General features: G+C 55.5%; 1 protein-coding gene across 1 annotated transcript; it reads right to left on the minus strand.

Annotated features, from left to right (window-relative positions):
• Window positions 1-11: 11 nt before the first annotated feature.
• Window positions 12-9,233, minus strand: SH2D7 (SH2 domain containing 7). Its single transcript, XM_055326603.1, has 6 exons — window positions 9,058-9,233; window positions 7,883-7,972; window positions 4,265-4,430; window positions 3,846-4,043; window positions 2,271-2,933; window positions 12-1,168 (listed from the first exon to the last, which is right to left on the minus strand). Exons 1-6 carry the CDS (start codon window positions 9,231-9,233, stop codon window positions 1,118-1,120), a joined length of 1,344 nt encoding a protein of 447 aa, XP_055182578.1. The 3' UTR covers window positions 12-1,117.
• Window positions 9,234-20,750: the final 11,517 nt, after the last annotated feature.

Consider the following 20,750-nt stretch of genomic DNA (forward strand, 5'->3'; position numbering starts at 1 on the left):
GGGGTCAAGCATCACCTTCCTGCTTTGGGCAGTAACGTTTATTTCAATGCTTGTACTTTGGAGAGGGAGACACATCGGTGCCCCAGGTCTCTGGGTGAGCCCCACAGGGGACGTTAGGTGAGAATTCACAGAGCACTAACCATATGTCAGACACAAGGCCACCTGCCATGCTGTCCATCCTACACACCCTAGGTGGTGGGGGCTCTCATGTCCCCGATCTTTGGGGTGTGAGGCTGCTGAGGGGAGATTCTCCCCCAGGTGTGAACCAGGCCCAGCACCGTTGAGGGACACAGGCAGGAACGGTGTGGGCTGTAGCACTCTCTCTGGGGAAGGTCCATCTGTTTTCCACCTCTGCTGCCCAGGGGCCGTGGGCGGGGAGCAGCAGACCACCCTGACACATGTGGGGACATGCAGGTGAGGGGCAGTGGGACAAAGCAGGAAGGACCCTGGGGGAGGGGGACCCAGGGGGAGCGGGACACCAGATTGCCTATGTCCAGAGCTGCTGTGTGGGCAGGGCCGCTTGCCTGGGTGTGGGCCTGGTGGGAGGGCCCTGAGAGCTGCCCTGGGGGCCGGGACTGGAAGGCAGAGGGTAGGTGAAGGCAACCTGGTCACAGGGGTGGGCAGCACATGCTGGCTGGCTCTCCAGCAACACCCAGGAACGCGTCCTAGTGGACCCCAGGCAGCCAGGCTCTGACTGAGACCTCAGGCAGCTTGCTGCTCCTATGTGGGCGTCAGTTTCCCCATCTGCAGCACAGACCGGTTGGAGACAGGCCAAGGGGCTGCTCCTGAGAGCCCAGCACCTGCAGGCTACAACTGTTGCCTCAGGCAGGGGCTCCTCTACTATTCCCGGGCCTGTGGCTCTGGGCCCTGTGCCCCTTACAGCTGGGAGGGTCACCAGGAGGGGGGTACTGGCTCTGCTGGCCCACTGAAGAGGGCCTGCCCTGGACCACCTGGGGGGTGGGGATGCCGACCCTGCCTATGATCAGTTCTCCACCTCTCAGACCAGGACACCCTTCCCCTGGGAGAGTGAGGGACGCTAGGGAAGCAGGGGTGCTTTCCAGAGCCTCAGGGCTTCCCAGTCACTCCTGGCATAGCTGGGCCCCAGGAAGCCAGGTGCTCAGGATTTATGCTTCTTGTCCGTGAAGAAGATCCTCCGGAGCTTGTCAGGCTGCAAAGATGGAGAATTTGCTGGAGCCGGGGGTCCCCGGACAGAGGGGTCCAGCACTGACTGGGGGCTGAGGCCCATGGTCAGCTCGGAGGACTGGTGCTGGTTCTGCTAGCCTCACGGTGCCAAATTCCACCTCCAGCCCCAGTTCTGAGTGAAAGCTAAGGGGTGGAGGGGCCAGGGGTCCCCTAATTCCTAGCACTCTCTGGTGCAGCAGGGCCGCCACCAGGGACCAGAGAGGATGTGAGACTGCAGTGGGGGAAGAGCTGCCATGGATGTGGCTTCAGGGCTTCCTGGAGGGTCTGCCTATGGGGTGGCCTGTGGTCCCAGGACAGCAGGCCCTCCGAGGCTGCTCTAGTCCAGGAGGTGTCAGAACCTGGGTCCACGTGTGCCTGGGATTGAGGCTGTCCCCACTGAGCGTGGACCCTCCCTGGCTTGGACTGCAGGCAGAGTGCTGGGGCTGACAGGGCCTGGGCCCCATGGGAGCCCCTGACCACCTCCCTCTGACCTCCTGGCCGCCCTTTCCCTGTCCTGCCCTCTGACTACTCTGTCCAGTCGGCTCTGGGCTGTGTCCTGAGCACGTGAGCACATCTAGCCTTGGGGCAGACCTCTCTGAACACAAGCGGAGACCAGACCATGGTTCAGATGAAGAAATGGAGGCGCCAGGTCAGGTGGCTAAATAGTATGGGAGGCCCTGTGATGGTAGAGTTTTAGATGAACAAAGAGCAATTGTGGTATTTGGGACACACTCTCGCTAGGAGTTGTTGCTGGGGAAAGTGCTTTACCCAAAGCCACATGGCTGGGGGGTGGCTGAGCCATGACAAGAAGGAATGTAGGTCAGGCTGGAGCCAGGGCCCCCTGTACACCTTGTACAGGCCCTGAGACCCTGGGGTGTGGGGGTTGGCAGGGGAAACTGCTCTGCAGAGAGCCCCCCTTTGTTCCCACTGAGCAACTGCCTCTCCCACTACCTCTGAGTACATGTGACCCCTGGAAAAGCCTGGGCCCCTGGGGGCAGTAGTAGTGACCTGAGCTGCTCATGCATGAGGGCCATGACCTCTCTGACCCGTGGGGCCTGGCAGCCACCCCATCCCACCATATAGCCTACCTTGTGTGCCTGTCCGGTGCTCCTGGTTGCTGGAATTTGTTCGTAGGTGTTCCTGGGCTCGGGGAGCTCCGGGGCCCCCGAGAACCTGGCATAGCCATAGTCTGAGGATCCTGGCCGCCAGCTGGATGGGGGGCTGGGCCTGGAACACGGAGGCCTGACTGGGCTGCCCCAGTAGGCTGGGACCTGAGCGTAGGCACTGCCTTCCTGTTCTGGCGCCTCCCTGGGCTCTGGTGGGTCTGCTGTCTGCAGGAGCTTGTATGTTTCTGTACAAGTGCCTGGGGAACAGGGCTGTGCTCTGTGGCTCAGCTTTGGGGACGCCTGGCTCCAGGAGGCAGCCGAGCATCCCGGGGCCAGGAGGTGGGCCCGGGATGCAGGAGGCACCGGTCGACCATGGTCTGTGCCAACCCCAGTGAGGGCAGGCTCTGGGCCATTAGGCCTGTTCTGGCTTCCCACTGAGTGTCTCCTCAGGGGCTCCTCGCCTGGGGAGCAAGCCCGGCTGCCAGCTGGAACCGTCCCAGGCTTGCTGGACCCCTCTGCGCCCAGGCCCAGCCGTGCCTGGTTCATCTTCCTCAGCTCTGAGTAGATGGTGCTGCCAGGGCTCCCAAAAGACTCTTCCAGAAGGGAGGCACTCCTCTCGGGGAGGGGAGGCACCCTGGCGCAGAGCTGGGGAGGGAAAGAACCTCTGGAGCAACACCCTTGGGGACACGGATGCTTCCCGACAAGCCTTGTCCCCTGTCCTGGCTCGGCTTACCTGACTGTCGTGGGTGGGCATTGGCTGACGCTCAGAAGCCCCTGAGCCCACCCTTCGGAGGAGACCACCCCCCAGGCTGTCATTTGTAAATGATTCCACAAATGTCTGCTGGGCACCAGCTGGGGCCAGACTCTGTCCCAGGTGGTAAGGACTCCATGGGCAGCACAGCCAATGCTGGAAGGCCGCCTTCTAACCGGGGAGGTGGGCAACAGACCAGCCTGTGACATGGTCTAATGTGCCTGACACAACCCATGCTAGACCATCAGGTCGTTAGTCGTGTCATGAAGAAGAGCACAGCAGGGTAATGGGATGAACAGAATGGCAGGTGGGAAGGGGCCTTTCCTACAGCCCTGGTGCCCTTCCTGGAGAGATGACATGCAAGTGGACCTAGTGCGCCAGCAGCTTTCTGGTAGGAAGAGCATTGCAGCAAAGACCTAGCAAGTGCAAAGGCCCTGGGGTAGGAGCAAGGTTGGTGTGTTCTGAGAAGATCAAAAGGCTGGTGAGGCTGGAGAAGAGAGCAGAGAGGAGGCAGCAGGGCCCCGGGTGAGGGCCCCATGAGGCCTCAGGGTGAGGAGAGACCTGAGGTGTGCTGTGATCTGTTGTATAGGAGGAAAATTTGTGGAGGGAAAGTACCCTCTCACAGCACCCCCCCCCCACACTCACACAGTGTACACGAATTTCAGGCATCTCTTACCCATTTTCTTATTCAAGTGCAGAGGAACCGTAGGAGTGGTAAACTGAGGCACAGCCTGGAAGGCCAGCCTGTGGGCCGGACCTGTGGGCGTTAGTGCAGCCCCACCCAGAGCGCTGAGGACCCTGCTCACCTCCACACATCCCTCCTCGGAGAAGCTACAGGGAGTGGCCTCCAGGCTCTTCCTGGTGTGGACGAAGGGGGCTGGGGGCTGGGGGCGGGTGGCGTCTGCGCCCACTGTGGGGGCTGCTGCGGCAGGTGGCTTTTCCAGGCCCAGGCTGGTGTGGTGGAGACCCAGGGTGATGGCATCATAGGGATCGTTGTCCTCTGGCTGCAGGTAGTGGGGGCACAGTAGGGGCATGGTCATGCATCCCCAGCTGGTGAGGGACCCACACCAGCCCACCGAGCCCCTGACCTCAGGTAAGGTGCTGCCTCGGTCTCCCCCTTTTAAATACTGTGACCACGAGGTCATGGGCCTGAGCGGGGGGACAACCTAGGCCTGGACACCCCACCCTGTCCCCCCTCGCCACGCCGCAGCAGAGGGGTGCCTACCCTGGGGCAGGCAGCAGACAGGGTCTCCCCAAAGGGCTCAAAGTGCACCTCCTGGTAGTGGTGCACCAGCTCAGCCAGGGTGTTGTGGCTGCAGGTGTCCCCCGAGACGAGGTAGCGCCGGTCCTGGAGCTGGTTGATGACGAAATGCCGACAGCGGTCACTGCCCCTACGACACAAGTGCGCGTACCCTGGGTCCTGGGTGCAGGACGAGGCTCAGGGGACGCTGACCGTCTGTGGGGGCTCCACATTGGAGGTTGGGGGCCTGGCCTTCCAGGAGCTCAGCCCCACGGGGGCTGTACAGAGTCCAGAGCACAGGGGTGGCCTCCAAATCCCAGGTCCCTGGGGTCCCCGCCCTGCCCCTGTGAGGCCAGGAGCACCCAGCTGGGCACGAGACCTAAGGCCCTACAGACTGAGCAAACATCCAACAAGGCGGTGTGTAGAAAATCAAATTCAATGCCGAGGAATCCACGGTGAACAAAACACCACATCTTCACCCAAAACAGGTCCAACCCTGCACGAGCATCACTCCTCCCCCTAAACCCCATCCCTGCAAGAGATATAGACTTCAGGCTCCACTGCATGCAGCCCTAAACCCCTACCATCTCTCCCCCTCACTCCACCCTCACTCCACCCTCACTCCCCCCCTTCTCCCCCTCACTACACCCTCACTCCTACCTCTCCCTCACTACACCCTCGCTACTCCCCCTCACTACCCCTCACTACACCCTCACTACCCTCCCACTTCCCCTCACTACCCCTTCACTATCTCCTTCTCCTCCCCCTCACTACTCCCTCACTTCCGCTCACTACACCCTCACTGCCCCCTTCTCCCCCTCACTACCCCTCATTCCCCCACTTCCCCTCACTACCCCCTCACTACTCCCTCACTACCCCTCACTTGCCCTCACTCCCACCTCCTCACACTCACTTCCCCTCACTCCGGCCTCACTCCCCCTCACTATTCCCTCACTATGCCCTCATTCCCCCTCACTTCCCCTCATTACCCCCTCATTACCCCTTACCCCCCTCACTTCTGCTCACTACCACCTCACCACCCCTTCCTCCCCCTCACTACACCCTCCTCCCCCTCACTTCCCCTCACTACCCCCGCCCTCCCTCACCACCCCCTCACTCCCCCTTACTACCCCCTCACTACCCCCCTCACTCCCACCTCCTCCCCCTCACTCCCCCCACTCCCCCTCACTACACCCTCCTCCCCCTCAGATCCCCTCACTATTCCTCACTACATCCTCCTCTCCCTCACTACCCCCTCACTCCCACCTCCTCCCCCTCACTCCTGCCTCCTCCCCCTCACTCCTCTCACTACCCCCTCACTATCCCCTCACTACTCCTTCACTATCCCCTCACTACGCCCTCCTCCCGGTCGGTCCCTCCTTTAAGGATCAGTAACCCCACAGTGACCAGTGTCATGAGGGTGTGGAGGGTGACTCTGCAAGTGCACAGTCCTATGGATCCTGCCCCCAGAGCAAAACAGAAAACATTTCCAACTCCTGCCCCTTCTGCCTATGGAACTTCGCAGAAAGAAATCCCAGGGTCTTTCTTTTTTGTGTCTGGCATCTTTCACTCAACATCATATCTCTAAGATTGATTCACGTCCAGGGACATTTAGCTCCATAGCCCCCTGTGTAAAATTCCATTTAATGAAAAAAATCCACCATTTGCCCCTTCCGTTGGTGGACGTTTCGGGCTTTCCAGATTTGCTAGAAACAAAGCTGCCCTGGATATTCTGTTCATGTGCTCACTGATGTTGAGAATGTGCCAGGGTGTCGCCTTGGTGGGCGGGGACAGGCCTCTGTGGAGCTCCTAGGTTCTGGCAAATCCTTTCCTGAAACCATTGCTATGCAGGAGAGTTCCAGCTGCCGCACATCCTCACCAACTACTGTGTTCTGTCTTCCCATTTCAGCCACTCATTGCAGGTTCCATTTGTATTTTCCCGATTATAATGCTGCCGAACCGTACATACTATCGCCCTTTGGACGACCCCTTTTATGAAGTACCCATTCAAGTCTACCCATGTTATTTACCATGTTGTCTTATTGATTCGTGGGAGCTTTTCGTATATCCTGGCAAGAGTCCTTTGTTCAATACATTATTACAGGGCAGCCTGGGTGGCTCAGCGGTTTAGCGCCGCCTTCAGCCCAGGGCCTGATCCTGGAGACCCAGGATGGAGTCCCATGTCAGGCTCCCTGCATGGTGCCTGCTTCTCCCTCTGCCTATGTCTCTGCCTCTCTCTCTCTCTCTCTCTCTCTGTCTCTCATGAATAAATAAATAAAATCTTTAAAAAAATACATTATTACAATGTGTAACTTCTCCCAATACTCTGTCCTTTTAGTGACTTCATGGTGTCTTCTGATTAACAAAAAGTCTTAATTTTAAAGAAATCAAATTTATCAACCTTCTCTTTTATGGTTAATAGGTTTGTGTCTTAAGAAATCTTTGCCTTTCTCAAAGTCTTGACAATTCTTCCTGTTTTCTTTTAGAAATATATGGCTTTTGTCACTCGGGTCTATGGTCCCTTGTTTTCTACTTGGGTATCCGATTGCTCCCACCCGCTTACTGGAAAGCCCTGCGTTTTCCCCAGAACTGCTGTAAATCCGGGGACCCAATGCTGGGGCTCCGCAGATCCATGTCCCTGTCACGTATGTCAGAGAAATGTGATAAGTTGGTATTCCATCCACGGTCATGTTTGACAAAAGAGCCCTGATGCTAAAAAGCCATTTGAAAGCTTCTGGGTTCATCTCTTTCAAAGTGTGTAGCCGAGCAGCTGGCACATGGAATATAATTACTGTTTTCACAGTGATTGACGTTTATTCGGTTCTCACGATGTTCCAGCCACTGACTGTGCTGAGCACCTCTTGACCGATGAACCCACTGAACCCCCTCAGCAACCCTACAAAGTCAGTTCTACAGTGTCCCTATCCTACAGAGGAGGAAATGGAGCCAGACAGGTTCCAGGTTAGGATTCGGCCTGGGGCCTCCGAGGTTTGCCCTGGAGCTCTAGCAGTCCTTCCTGACCCTGACCCTGACCCTCTGACCCTGACGGGGAGGGGGCTTCCCCCTTCATCCTCTCCAGACTGGGCTTGATGTCATCCTCTTGGCTTCATCCTGACCATCTTGCCCCCCTCCTGGACCGGAGCTCATCATTTCAGGGGCCCCATGGGCCCTGCATGTCCAGCCTCCTCCCACAGCCTGCCGGAAGAACCCTGGAGAAGCCATTGGCGATCTGCACAGTCGCCTGGCTTCCTCCTCCGCAGGCACTCCTTCCTGGGAACTTCCCTCGCGGCTCCCTCAGCGCCTCTGTCTCAGTACCTCTGGACCTTTGCACATTCTGTCCCATCCAGTGGAGAGGCCCTCCTGAACTCCCATCACACCCTCTCTTCTGCCCTGGGCTCAAGGTTAATTCTGGGAAGCCGGTGAGGGGGACTGTCTCTTGCCCCTCCTCCCACCCATTCCCACTGAGGGCTGTGGCTGTGTCTGCAGAACACATGATGGATGGAGCAGGGTGGGGGAGCCAGCGGCCCAGCGAGAGCCAGGCAGTGTGGCCCACAGGGGGGTGGGGGGCACCTGTCCTATCTGCAAAGCAAGCTTCTCTCCTACCTGTAGGACAAGATGTAGCTGGTGGCCCGGTCACTGAGGCGGATGAGGAAGGAGCCGAGAGCTTTGTCTCCGAGCAGCTGCTCTGTCTGCCTGGGCAGAGGGCATGCAGTTAACTGGGGCCCGTGCCTGTCTGGCAGCAGGAGCAGGCCGACTTGGACCTGCCTCAGAATCCCTCCTGGCCATGCCCTTGGGTGCCAGATGCAGTGCACAGATAGCCAGCCCTCTCCACGGTAGGGGTTGGAGACTCTCCCAGACCTCGGGCTGCCACTGTGGCCTGTCCAGACTCAGGCTTGGGCTGGGTCGGAGTCCTGAGGCCCCACGTGCACCCCCACACTGCAGCCTCACCTCAGGCACAATAGCCACTGACCCTGGCCACCCACCAAGAACGAATCCATAGAGCCAGAAAGGTTTAGGTTTGGCAGGTCCTGGCCTCAGGGCCACCATGTACAGTTGTGCAGGTTTCTATAGGGAGGAGGTGCTGTGTTGTCTGGACCCTGATCCCAACAGGCTCTCATGTCCCCTGTGTGTCCCTTCCAGCCGGGCAGCCTGGATATTTTTGAACAGTGCCAAGTATTTTGGCGACATGGTGAGAAGTTCCAGCTTCCTTTGGTTTGGCAGCATGTTGGCCCCAACTGAGTGCATGCTCTCTGTAAGGCCAGCTGTGGATTTTGCACAGCCTGCGACTAAATGAAAGCGCTGAGCTCAACAGGTAAGAATTTGACGATGGGGACAGCAGGGCAATAAGCTAAGTGCTGGACCCCAAGCTGCCCCTGTAGACAACTGGTGCCTGGTGCCGGGCAGGGAGGGCCAGGCTGCATCTGCTGTCCCTCGTCTCATGCTCAGGCAGCTCTGGCATCTGCTAATCCAAGAGCCACCCTTTCCTGGGGGGCAGTGCACATCCAGGTTTCCCCAAGGTGGTCCCCACCCAAGATAGCTCTCAGCTCCCTGTGAATGGTGTGCGACTGGACAATGACCCGAAGGCCCTGCCATGTCTGAGTGCACCTGCTCTCTCTCTTCTCTAGGCCAGGACTCCCAGAGTGGCCACTGCACTCACCCAGCTGCCCAGAGACCACAGGCTCCTCACCCCATCCCGGGCCTCACCCAGGGAGGCGGCAGGAGCCAGCCTCATCCCAGGGTCCCCAGACCACTTTCTCCATGCCAAGGGGTAGCCTTACTTGCGGGTAAGGAATCCGTGGAACCAGGGGGGCAGGGCTCCGTCCTGCAGAATGAGGGGCGCCTGTGTCTCCATGAACCAGGTCAGGGCCAATTCCTGCAGCTTGGCCAAGGCCTGGCTGTCCCCCGACTCTCCGGGCCCCCTCCCAGGGCCAAGCTGCTTCGGACTGCCCTCCATCCTGGCCAGCATGGAGCGGAAGCAGAGCGCAGACCACACACACACACACACATACACACACACACACGCCTCTATATTTGTGGGCACCCCGCTCATTTGCCTGAATCAGTGCCCGCCCCAACCGCCCCAGCACACAGGAGCCCAATTGTCACCCTGGCTGGTGGCTAGTTCTCCTTCCTGACTCTGGGGTGGCCATCTTCTCTGGCAGGGGACACTGTGGGGAGGGTCATATTAGCAGGGGTGGGGCTGGCTAGGGGAGGAGACTATGGACTGCATGGCCCCGTTCCCCCAACCTCTAGCCTCCGCCTTCAGTTGAAGGCCAGGCCTGGCCGAGGCCCTCAGCCCAGCTTCATGAGCAAAGCAGTAGCTTTCAATTCTATTCATCCTTCCCTAGTGGAGGCCACTTGTATTTTGGTGAAGTTCACTGATTAACTTCCTTCCGCTGAAGATTTACTGAGTGTCTACTGGGCTGTGGGAATAAAGTCGTGCACAAAATAGCATTTTGCCCTCATGGCTCCAGCATAAGGAGACAGACAATCGTCGAGTCCATGTACAGAATATGGTGCCAAGTATCATGTGCACCCCAATAAAGGAAGGGAAGAGGACGCGGCTTACCTCCTTTAGATGGAGGTTGGTCAGGGGTTGAGCAGAGAGGAGCAGCTAGTGTGGACGGGTGGTCTGGAAGGGCCAGGCAGAGGCCTTTGAAGGAGGCCTTGGACCAACTAGGGTATCTGTTCATCCCTAAATGCATCCTGCGCTTCTGAGTTCCACGGCAGAAACCCAGCCAGGGGGATCCCAGGGCAGTAGGCATTGTAAAGTGTGGGCCCTGGGGACAGGATCAGGTCAGAGTCCTGCTTTCACGGGACCTCAGAAGGTCCACTTCCTTGTCTACAAAATGGGAAAGGGCAGAAGCAGTCAGGGTGCCTGGGCTGAGTGAGAGTGCCTGGTGGCTAAGGTGAGAGCACACATCCACTTCCATCACTGGACAGCACCCCACAACGGCGGCGCTTGGTGGAAGCGAGGACAGCGGGTGCCTGCGACATCCTGTTCCTTGGTCTGGGGGAGAGACATGTGCTCACTTTGAAATCTCCCTGTGCTCTGCGCTCACGATTTAGGTAGACACTGCTGTGTTTATAGTGGCTTCACAAGACAGCTCCCCGGTGGATGGGTGGAGGCTGCAGCCCTATGTCCTTGGCTCCAATCCTGGCTGGCTAGCTATGTGACCTTGAGGAGGGACTTCACGTCCTTACCTCCACAACAGGAAGAGCCCTCCAATGTCTGGGCAGGCTAAGGAGTTGGGGCCTGAGGACAGTGCTCCGCATACCGTGAGTGATGGGGATTCGCCATATGTTGACTGTGACTGTGATGTAACGGCTCTGACCCGGTGGATCCTTCCCTGTGGGTAAGGATGTACATGATTATACTATTGCTACAGCCCCACCGTGGTCATCCCAAGCAAGATGGAAATGCCTGCGGCAGCTGTGGGATGCATGTGATGGAGAGGACAGGCATGTTGTGAGGCAAGCCCGTGACCCCAGTCCTGTCTCTGGGTCTCCTTTTCCACATTCATACAAAAGGTAACAGACACTCACCTCGCTTCCCAGGGAAAGAGAGAAACAGCACTGGCAGGCTCTCTGCATGGGGACAGGTGTGCTGGGGCCAGGAAGTGTTCCAGACATGCAGCTGTTTGAACATCACCATTATAAACAGTTAATTTCCAGCCTTGATGGCAAGGAGCCAGTTCTAGCCGGGGCCCCTGGGGGTGGGGATGGGGTGCATGGTTTTCCTGCCACGGATCTAAACCTGGAATATACTGGGCTCAGAACAGAAATCCCACTACGTTTGCACACTCATAGTTATCCTGCTAGTGTGCACGGATTTGCTCCCCAACACGAGGGCGTAGAGAATGAATGAGCCAATTTCTTGTTTCTTAAATTGTCTGTGTTATCATCTACTCCATCCTGCACCTAGAGCAGTGCGTGGTACAGTTAGATGTTTGATGGGCATATTTCATTTTCTTGGTTGATTGATTTAGGTTTTATTTAAATTCAAGTTAACATACAGTGTACTATTAGTTTCAGGGCTGGAATTTTTTTTTATAAATTAATTTTTATTGGTGTTCAATTTACCAACATACAGAATAACACCCAGTGCTCATCCCGTCAAGTGTCCCCCTCCGTGCCCGTCACCCATTCACCCCCACCCCCCGCCCTCCTCCCCTTCCACCACCCCTAGTTCGTTTCCCAGAGTTAGGAGTCTTTATGTTTTGTGTCCCTTTCTGATATCTCCCACACATTTCTTCTCCCTTCCCTTATATTCCCCTTCACTATTATTCATAGTCCCCAAATGAATGAGAACATACACTGTTTGTCCTTCTCCGATTGACTTACTTCACTCAGCATAATACCCTCCAGTTCCATCCACGTTGAAGCAAATGGTGGGTATTTGTCGTTTCTAATGGCTGAGTAATATTCCATTGTATACATAAACCACATCTTCTTTATCCATTCATCTTTCGATAGGCACCGAGGCTCCTTCCACAGTTTGGCTATTGTGGACATGGCTGCTAGAAACATCGGGGTGCAGGTGTCCCGGCGTTTCATTGCATCTGAATCTTCGGGGTAAATCCCTAACAGTGCAATTGCTGGGTCGTAGGGCAGGTCTATTTTTAATTCTTTGAGGAACCTCCATACAGTTTTCCAGAGTGGCTGCACCAGTTCACATTCCCACCAACAGTGTAAGAGGGTTCCCTTTTCTCCACATCCTCTCCAACATTTGTTGTTTCCTGCCTTATTAATTTTCCCCATTCTCACTGGTGTGAGGTGGTATCTCATTGTGGTTTTGATTTGTATTTCCCTGATGGCAAGTGATGCAGAGCATTTTCTCATGTGCATGTTGGCCATGGCTATGTCTTCCTCTGTGAGATTTCTCTTCATGTCTTTTGTCAGGGCTGGAATTTAGTGATTCATCATCACATCCCCTGTGACTTTGTCACCAATAGAAATCACAGATGTTCTCATGTTGCATCACAGCTTTCGTGGGCATCTTGAGAAAGTGGATTTTTCTCATCATTATGTCAAAGTTATAGTAATTAGACCCAGTGCTGAGTCTTATTTGACACACTAATAAAGTCGCACATCATGTCTTTATTTTTAAAAGATTTTTAAAAAGATTTTATTTATTTATTCATGAGAGACACACACAGAGAGAGAGGCAGAGACACAGGTAGAGGGAGAAGCAGGCTCCATGCAGGAAGCCTGATGTGGGACTGGATCCTGATCCCGGGACTCCAGGATCAGGCTCTGGGCTGAAGGCAATTGCTAAACTGCTGAACCACCCAGGGATCCCCTCATATGTCTTTATTACAGATATTTTGGGTAATTGATTCCCACCAGCATACTATGTATTTTATTATGTGCATTTAAAAACACATTCTGAGAAGTCCATGGGCATCACCAGACACCCAGAGGGCTCCAGGGCTCAAAAGGCTAAGGAAGCTAGAGTCTGACGCAGGGCCCTTTGCTGCCAAAGTCAAGTCCTAGAAGTATTCAAATGCAAAGAAATGTGTTTTTATGATTTTCCATGAGGCATTTTCTCCACCTCCCCTTCCTGGGATACTGTTGTGGGCAGAACCTGGTCATTTGCCTGTGAAGACAAAGGCGTTTTGTGCTGGGGGTGGGGGTGGGGGTGGGGGGTGGAGACGGGGAGTCTGTGTTTGAGCTCTGAGGATGTGGGGGCCCAGGACTGTGGTATCAGGGCTCTGGGAAGGACTAAGGGGTGGGTGGTCTCTGAGGGCATGCACCCTACTGCTCAGTCCCCACTGTGGTCACCCAGGGAGCTGGGCCTGGGCACATGGATGACACTGGCATGACTCTACCCCAGGGTGCCCTGAGGGGCACAGGTTCTGGTATCAGACTGACCCCCTAAGACACCTGGCCCCCATTGCTGGCTCTGCAGGGGGGTTTTGAGGTGGGTCCTAATCTCACCACCTCTCAGTGTGTTTTCATCTATAAGAATGGAGGGGAGAACCTACCTACCTGGCAGGGGTTGGGGGTGCAGAGGCCAGTCCAGGCAGCAGGGTGGCTGGAAGGCACTGGCAAGCTACATCGGCCTCCGCCCAGCTGCCTGGCACCTGAGGGGTCTTCTAAAGCCAAGCGTGTCTGTCTGGTGCTGGGTGTCCCTGCCAAGATCACGCTCCTCCTGTAGGACCCAGACATCCCAATGTGCCGTCCTTTTTGGGGCTCCTGCCTGAGGGCGCCGGGTCTGGCTTCCCCTCCTGGGGACCCCTCCCAGGCCTGTCCAGCTGTCCTGACCAGGCACCTGGCCCCAGGCCCCACTCCTCCTTCCCAGACCCATTCCATGGGGACAGGAGGCCAAGGCAGCCTGTTGCTGCCTGTGGACACTATGTTTGCACACTCATAGTTATCCTGCTAGGGGCACAGATTTGCTCCCCAACATGAGGGCATGGAGAACGAATGAGCTGATTTCTTTCTTTCTTTCTTTTTTTTTTTTAAGATTTTATTTATTTATTCATGAGAGACACTGCGAGAGAGAGGCAGAGACACAGGCAGAGGGAGAAGCAGGCTTCATGCAGGGAGCCTGATGTGGGACTCCATCCCGAGACTCCAGGATCACGCCCTGGGCCGAAGGCAGGAGCTAAACCACTGAGCCACCCAGGCGTCTTGATTTGTTGTTTCTTAAATTGTCCGTATCATCATCTACTCCATCCTGTACCTAGACCAGTGCGTGGCACAGTTAGATGCTTGATGAGCATATTTCATTTTATTGATCGATTTAGGTTTTATTTAAATTCAAGTTAACATACACTGTACTATTAGTATCAGGGCTGGAATTTAGTAATTCATCATCAGCTGCATATAATACCCTATGCTCATTCAATAGGTATATTTATTTATTTATATTTATTATTATTATTTTAAAGATTTAACTTATTAATTCATGAGAGACACAAAGAGAGTGGCAGAGACACAGGCAGAGGGAGAAGCAGGCTCCTTGCAGGAAACCCGATAAGGGACTCGATCCCAGGACCCCAGGATCATGCCCTGAGCCAAAGGCAGATGCTCAACCACTGAGCCACCCCGGCATCCTGGTATTTTAAATTATTATTCAGATAGATGATATACCCACGTGGGTTTTAAAAATAAAAAATATTAAAAAGTATCTGTACAAATATTTTCCCTCCAAGCATTCAGTCCCAGGCACCCATGTCCTTCTCATTCCCAGGGACCTGCGGCTACTCCTTTCCTGAATGTCCTTCCCAGGTCTCTGCACTACCAAGTCAACACGTATATTCTTAATTCAGAGGGCAGGATATCATCTGACCTTCTGTATACATTCAGTGTTTTACTTTGTAAAATAGCTCAATGCTGCCTCTTGGAGCTCTGCCTGCAGGAGGCTGCTGGGGAGGCCTTGTGGGCCGCGGCCACTCTGTTTCCGCTATGTGGCTGCACTGTATGTTCTGTGACCAGTCTCCTATAGGGGGTTACTTGGGTCGTTTCTAAGGTTCCCCAATGTCCAACAATGTGGCAGGGGACGGCTTCAGGCGCACTCAACAGAGCACAAAAGTGAGAACACCCACAACACACATCCCCCAGTGGGGCCGCTCCAGTCAGAGGATGCCTGCCTTTGTGGTTTCAACAGATGTTGCCAAATTGCCTCCTTTTGGGGTTGCATGTATTTGTGATCAGTAAACATGAAAGGAGTGGGCTGATGAATGGACTGTGTTCTCAAGCGTTGTCATATGGGGCCCTTCCGCAGGGGAGGGACTGCTGCTGGGCGGGAGAGGTCACCAGTTTCTTGACCTTAATCTGGCCCCTCAGCACCTCTGAGCAAGTTTGTTTCTGCATGCCTTCTGGGATGGATGGTGGCCCCCAGAGATGCCCTCAGGCCCTGCACCCACTGCACACAGGAGCAGGACAATGGCCAGGTCCCAGGGCCTTGACACGGTCCTGGAAACCCAAATAAGGAAACAGCCCCAGCCTGCACCAGTGTTGACTCCAGAATCTGAAATAGGAAACTATAAAATCACAATAAGTGTGCAAGCAAATGTCTATAAATGGAATATTGCATCAATTTGATGGAGAATTCACAAAAGATTCATTGCATCTGAAACGGTTTGGAGGTCAGATGGTCTGCCCTCGCCAGGACCTCTGAGTGTGCAGGAGAACTGCTGAGAAATCATTACCAGTCACCAATTGAACTCTCAAAGCCCAATCATAAAAATAATATTTCCCCAAAAGTTCAAAACAAAAAAAGTATATATATATGTATATGTGTATATATATATATATATATATATATACACATACACACACAGGCACACAGTTTATAATGTAAGATGTGACTGTCATTTTATTTTATTTTATTTATTTTTTTTTGTGACTGTCATTTTAAAATTATATATATTTGATATGAAGTGAAATGGGACCCCAAAGAGAGCCTTGGACCCACCATGGTCCTAAAACCACAGCAGCCCCACTTGCTCCATAGAGCACCCCGCCTGGGGCTGTGGGCTCCCCACCTGCCCAGAGGAAAGGGAAACCATCCCTCAGGCCAAAGGGCATCCCTGTGAACTACCTCTCAGTTTTCGTGTCAGGAACAAGTGTTCTCCATAGATTATCTGGCCTCACCAGTCGTTCTGAGTCCCATTTAAAAATGAAAATCTGCAGAATTGTAGGCCATGTGCTCATGAGGCCTGAAGGAGGGACAACCAGGGAGAGGTATATTAAGGCCCAGGGGCAAGACCAGGGGTTAGAGACCGGGCGTTAAAAACCTTTTTCTATTGGAGACTGATGGCCGGGTGGGCCTGGCACACCTGGCCACCTGCACAGGGGGCCCCGGCTTTCACTGTCCCCTGCAGCGGGAACACGGCACCCCTAATGTGCACCAAGCACTTCCAGTACGCGCTGTTTCCTTTGTCCTCTGTCCCAGGCAGGCAAGGTGGTATGACTCTGTCTGTCCTCACTGCCAAGACAGGAAACAGACTTGGGACCAGAGACAGCTTGGCCTGCCTCAGCGGAAGATGGAGTCAGCGGCAGGGCCTCTCCACATGTGTGGGGCACCTGCCCACCTGCTGTTGCTTTGCCCTCACCATCCACCAGCCGGGGCACCTTTCCCTGCAAATTCTGTACCTACCTTCAAAATGCAATGGATCAATATTAGTAGCTATTTAGCCATATATTTAAACTTCAAAATACAAAAGAAACTCCAACAGACTCCAAAGGCGCTCTTGCTGGGCCCTCGTATCCTGCCTGCCTTCGGGGGTCTCCCTCCTAACCAGGGCCTTCCTGTTGTGTGGCTTGCGTCTGCCCGCACCTCTTGGAGACCATTTGCTCAACCAGGATGGGGCCCGAACTCTGCCATTAGAGCGGCCCCTCTTCCAGTAATGTCCCTCTGTTGAAATGCCTCCATCCCCCAAAGGGGCCTCACAGGGGAGTTGCAGTGCCTGGAGGCCATGGGGGTGGGGGTGGGGATTCTGAGGGCAGGGGGCTTGGGGAGGAGCCAAGACAGGCGGGCTGCTGTCCTGGCTGTGGTGCCAGGCCGAGAACCAGGACTGGGACAGAAAGGACCAGGCCTCTGTACCTGCAGCCCTGCTGCCCGCCCTGTGTCCAGGCCTCCCCCACTCCCCGGGCTGTGTGCCCCCCCAACTCCTGTGTAGTCCTCACCTGCTGGCCCCCAGCCCCTGCCAACCCTCTGCCCTCCATCAGTGCCCTGGGTCCCAGGGCTTAGAGAGTGGCCAGCACTTCAGGTGACCCCACCCCCCAGGAAGGGGAGCCATAGGCTGTGAGATTTGCCTGCACATTTGGCAGGGAAATGAGGCCTTCGGGAAGCCAGAGTCTGCAAATCCAGGCCAGAGGGGGTGGCGGTGGGGCTTTTCTCTCTGATGCCCCCATCCCACCTGCCCAGGCCCTTCTGAGACTCAGCAGCACCCAATGGAGGCAGAGGCAGGGGTGGTGACAGTCCCTCCCACCCCCCTTACTCGGGCTCCCTCCCATGACCCCATCAGGGCAGGATGCTGTGGGTGCACATGGTAGGGAGGTGGTGGTGGGGCCTCCCTCCGGGGGCTGTTCCCTGGCCAATGCAGCCTCTATTCTGAAGCCAGCCCAGCTCCCCCGTTCCCCCTCTAGCACCACACCCTGAACTCCAAACCACCCCCATCCAGACCAACTTCCTCCACCAAGCTCCGGGGTTAGCAAGGCCCCATCAGGATCCCTGTGTGCCTGACCTCCAGATAATGGGGCAGTCTCTGCTCAGAGACAGGAGGGCTCCCTCTGTGCCATCTGGCCAGGGGGCTGCAGCTAGGGCCCCTTCTCTGGTGGGGTGGCAGGGAAGACACACCCTGTGACCCCCAGTGGTAATGCTTACACTAACTGCGGAGGGCAGGATGGAAGAGTGCCCAAAGGGAAGGGACTGGTCAGCTGTGATGGCTGAAAACCTCAAGAGGCTGGAAACAGAAGAGCCTCACTGGCCCAGCTGGAGAAGGCCCACAGGCCTTACAGCTGGGCTGCAGGCAGGCAGGCAGGCCCTTGGAGATCAACTGCTGCCCATCCCCTGCATCCCAGAGAGGGCACAGACACGGCTATCAGGCAGCATATCAGGCAGTGAGGTCTCCTCTCTCTGGACTCCCCCAAGGACTGTGGGCTCCTCCTGCAACAGGATGGCACCTTGGCCAGCTTGTCCTCCTGGGGTCTGTGAAGTGCAGAGACTGCATGTGGCTGGGCCTCCCACCCCATCCCTCTTGAGGGAGACTGGCCAGGATGAGTCATTGGCTCTGTGTCCCTGGGGCTCGCCCAGGGCTGGCCATGTGGGAGCAAGCTCACTGCCCCAATTTCCCCTTTTGGGTAGACAGCAGCCACTTCCTCCTGGGTCGGCCACTTCCTTCTGGCCACTGGGCTCCACGAAGCTAGAGGGGGCAGGCCCCGTGGCACCAAGCAGACATATCCTAGAAATGGTGGTGGGAGGGTACACAGGCTGCACAACACTGGCCCCTGACCACAGGACCTGGACATTCAGTCTAAAGGGACTTTGAAAACTGCAAATGTCCACCTGCCATTTGAGAAGGGCTCCAAGGGAGGACCCGGGAGCCAGCAGGTTCCCATGCAGGATAGCCCTGGGCGGGGGATCTGGTTGGAAAGGACGGAACCGAAGCTGCATTTCTTCAGCATTTTACATAAATGACAAGACTTGTCCAGAAAGATGGTGGGGGAGGGGCTCCAGAAGCCGAACTAAGGCGCCAGCTCTCAACCCCTGGCACAGGGCCCTCAGGATGGAACGGGGCGTGACACCATGCAGGGTTGTTCCTGGAAAACCAGCCTCCTGGAGTGGGCAGGGCTGGTCGCCTGGGAGAGATCTGGGGGATCATAGGTCGGGGGATCTTGGAAGCTGGGGCCAATTCTAATCAGCTGAATGGAGGGGAGGGACTGTGCTGAGAGGTTGTTGCCACTTTGTCTCCCTCACTGGGGTCTCAGGACCTGTGGCTGTGCAGCGTCCTTTCACTTCACTGGGCCTGGCCAGTCTGTGAGATTCTGCAGGACCAGTGCCTGGCTCTGCAAGCTCTCCAGGGACCTATGAAAGGTCTGTAGCCAAGGACAAGTATACCTGGATTCCAAAACCCGAGAAAAACAGCAAAAGATGATTATGCTCGGCTCCCAAGAATAAGAGCAAAATCTAAATCAATAGACATTTAATTAGATGTCTACAAAGTGTAACATTATAATCATCAAAATGTCACTCTTTCGAGGGGCACCTGGTGGGCTTACTCAGTAGAGTGTGTGACTCTTGATCTTGGAGTTATGAGTTCAAGCCCCACGTTGGATGGCAAGATCACTTAAAAAATCAATAGGCTTAAAAAAAGTCACTCCCTTTGAAAACAATGTGTAGGCTGGATTTCTCTCACTCAGCCAGGATGCCCACACAGACATGATGATTGCCAAGATATTGTTAGCCAAACATAAATTAAAATGAATTCCTCACAGATAATATCGGGACCATAACTACAGCAATTCCTTCAAATGTTTTGAGAGTCATGTTTACATAGGATGTGGGGCACTTGACTGTGTTGGGTATGGTGTGGGGCATGGCCGGGCTCAGAGAACAGGGCATGGGGTCTGTGAGCGAGCAAGAATGGCACCACTCCTCTGCCATGGTTGGCCAGGGACCAACAACAGGCTCCGAGGCAGGAGGGTTATGCTGGTGGAAGCAGACACTAGCCACGGAGTGACAGTAGTGGTCCCTTGTCCAGACCCACCTGCTCAAGCTGGGGGCTCACACCTGTGCCTTCCTGAACCTCAGTAGACTTCGGTCTCTGCAAGGTGGACCTGGGCTCAGTACGCCCCCACTGTTGCACAACTGGCTGATAGAGCTAAGGACAGTGGGCTGTCCACTGCTCCTGCCTAGCCTCCTGCGCACCTCCCACGTGGAGCTGTAGCTACAGATCCAGTGCTCCCAGCTGTTCCCCTTTCCATGGGATTTCCCGGGCACATCCCACACTGCTGCATCACCCTGCAAGCCCATTAGTCACTGCCCCTCTCATGCACAGGGCAAAGCCCAAATCCAACTTGGTTCCCTTTCTCCCCAGGGTGCAGGGCACTCTTAGGCCTGCCCTGTATGGAGGCTGATCCGCTGTTGGATCCTCCCTCTCAGAAGCTGCCGATTGAAGAGGACATTCACGTTAACGGTACAAGAATAGTAAGAACAGCTGGACTGCACTGAGGGCCTACTATGTGCTAGGCACGTGCTGAGTAATCTCACATGTGTTTCTCCTGTAAATGTCATGAGAACAGTGGCATGGACTGTATGATCCCCATTCTACAGATGAAGAGGCTGAGGCTCAGAGAGGTCAAATAAACTGCCCAAGGTCACATGTCCAGTTAGTGGCAGAGCCGGGAGGCAAATCCGTGCCTCCACAGCCCACCCTCAACACCAAGTGTTTCGTGCTGAAAGAGCACCCAGGGCATGAAAGTGGAGTCCCCCTTGCTGTGGCCACCTAGGCCGGGCTGTGGATGGGCTGGCGAGAGGTGTCTGCGGTCAGTGGAACAGGGCCTGTTTGAGGCTGGCTGGGTGGGCGAGTGGGAGCCCGCTCTTCATGCAAGTCTGAGGTTCACAGACTTGTTTGGTGCCCTGTCCCTCCCAGAAAGCTAAGCTTTCCAGCTTTGTGTCCACTCACATGTCTGTGTACGAATGTGCAGAAGAAAGGATGTGGTATATCTGCTTTGATTTGGTCCTTGCAGAAACACAGCTAGAACCTTCCTTTTTCCATGGAGGTGTAGTGGACATACTGCATCACTCAAGTTCCAGGGATACCACGCAGAGGTTGGCAGTGTCACTCCTGGGCTGCACCTCCTCCCAGGCTGCAACAGGCGCTAGGTTGCACCTGCTGCCACGCTGCATCTGCCTCCCGGCTGCCCCTGCGGGCTGCACCTGCTCTGGGACTCCACCTGCCCCTGGCTGCACCTGCCCCCCATCCCCCGGGCTGCACATGCACCCCCTTCCCCCGCC

Source organism: Nyctereutes procyonoides, unplaced genomic scaffold (assembly GCF_905146905.1).
Source record: "Nyctereutes procyonoides isolate TBG_1078 unplaced genomic scaffold, NYPRO_anot_genome, whole genome shotgun sequence".
NCBI lineage: Eukaryota > Metazoa > Chordata > Mammalia > Carnivora > Canidae > Nyctereutes > Nyctereutes procyonoides.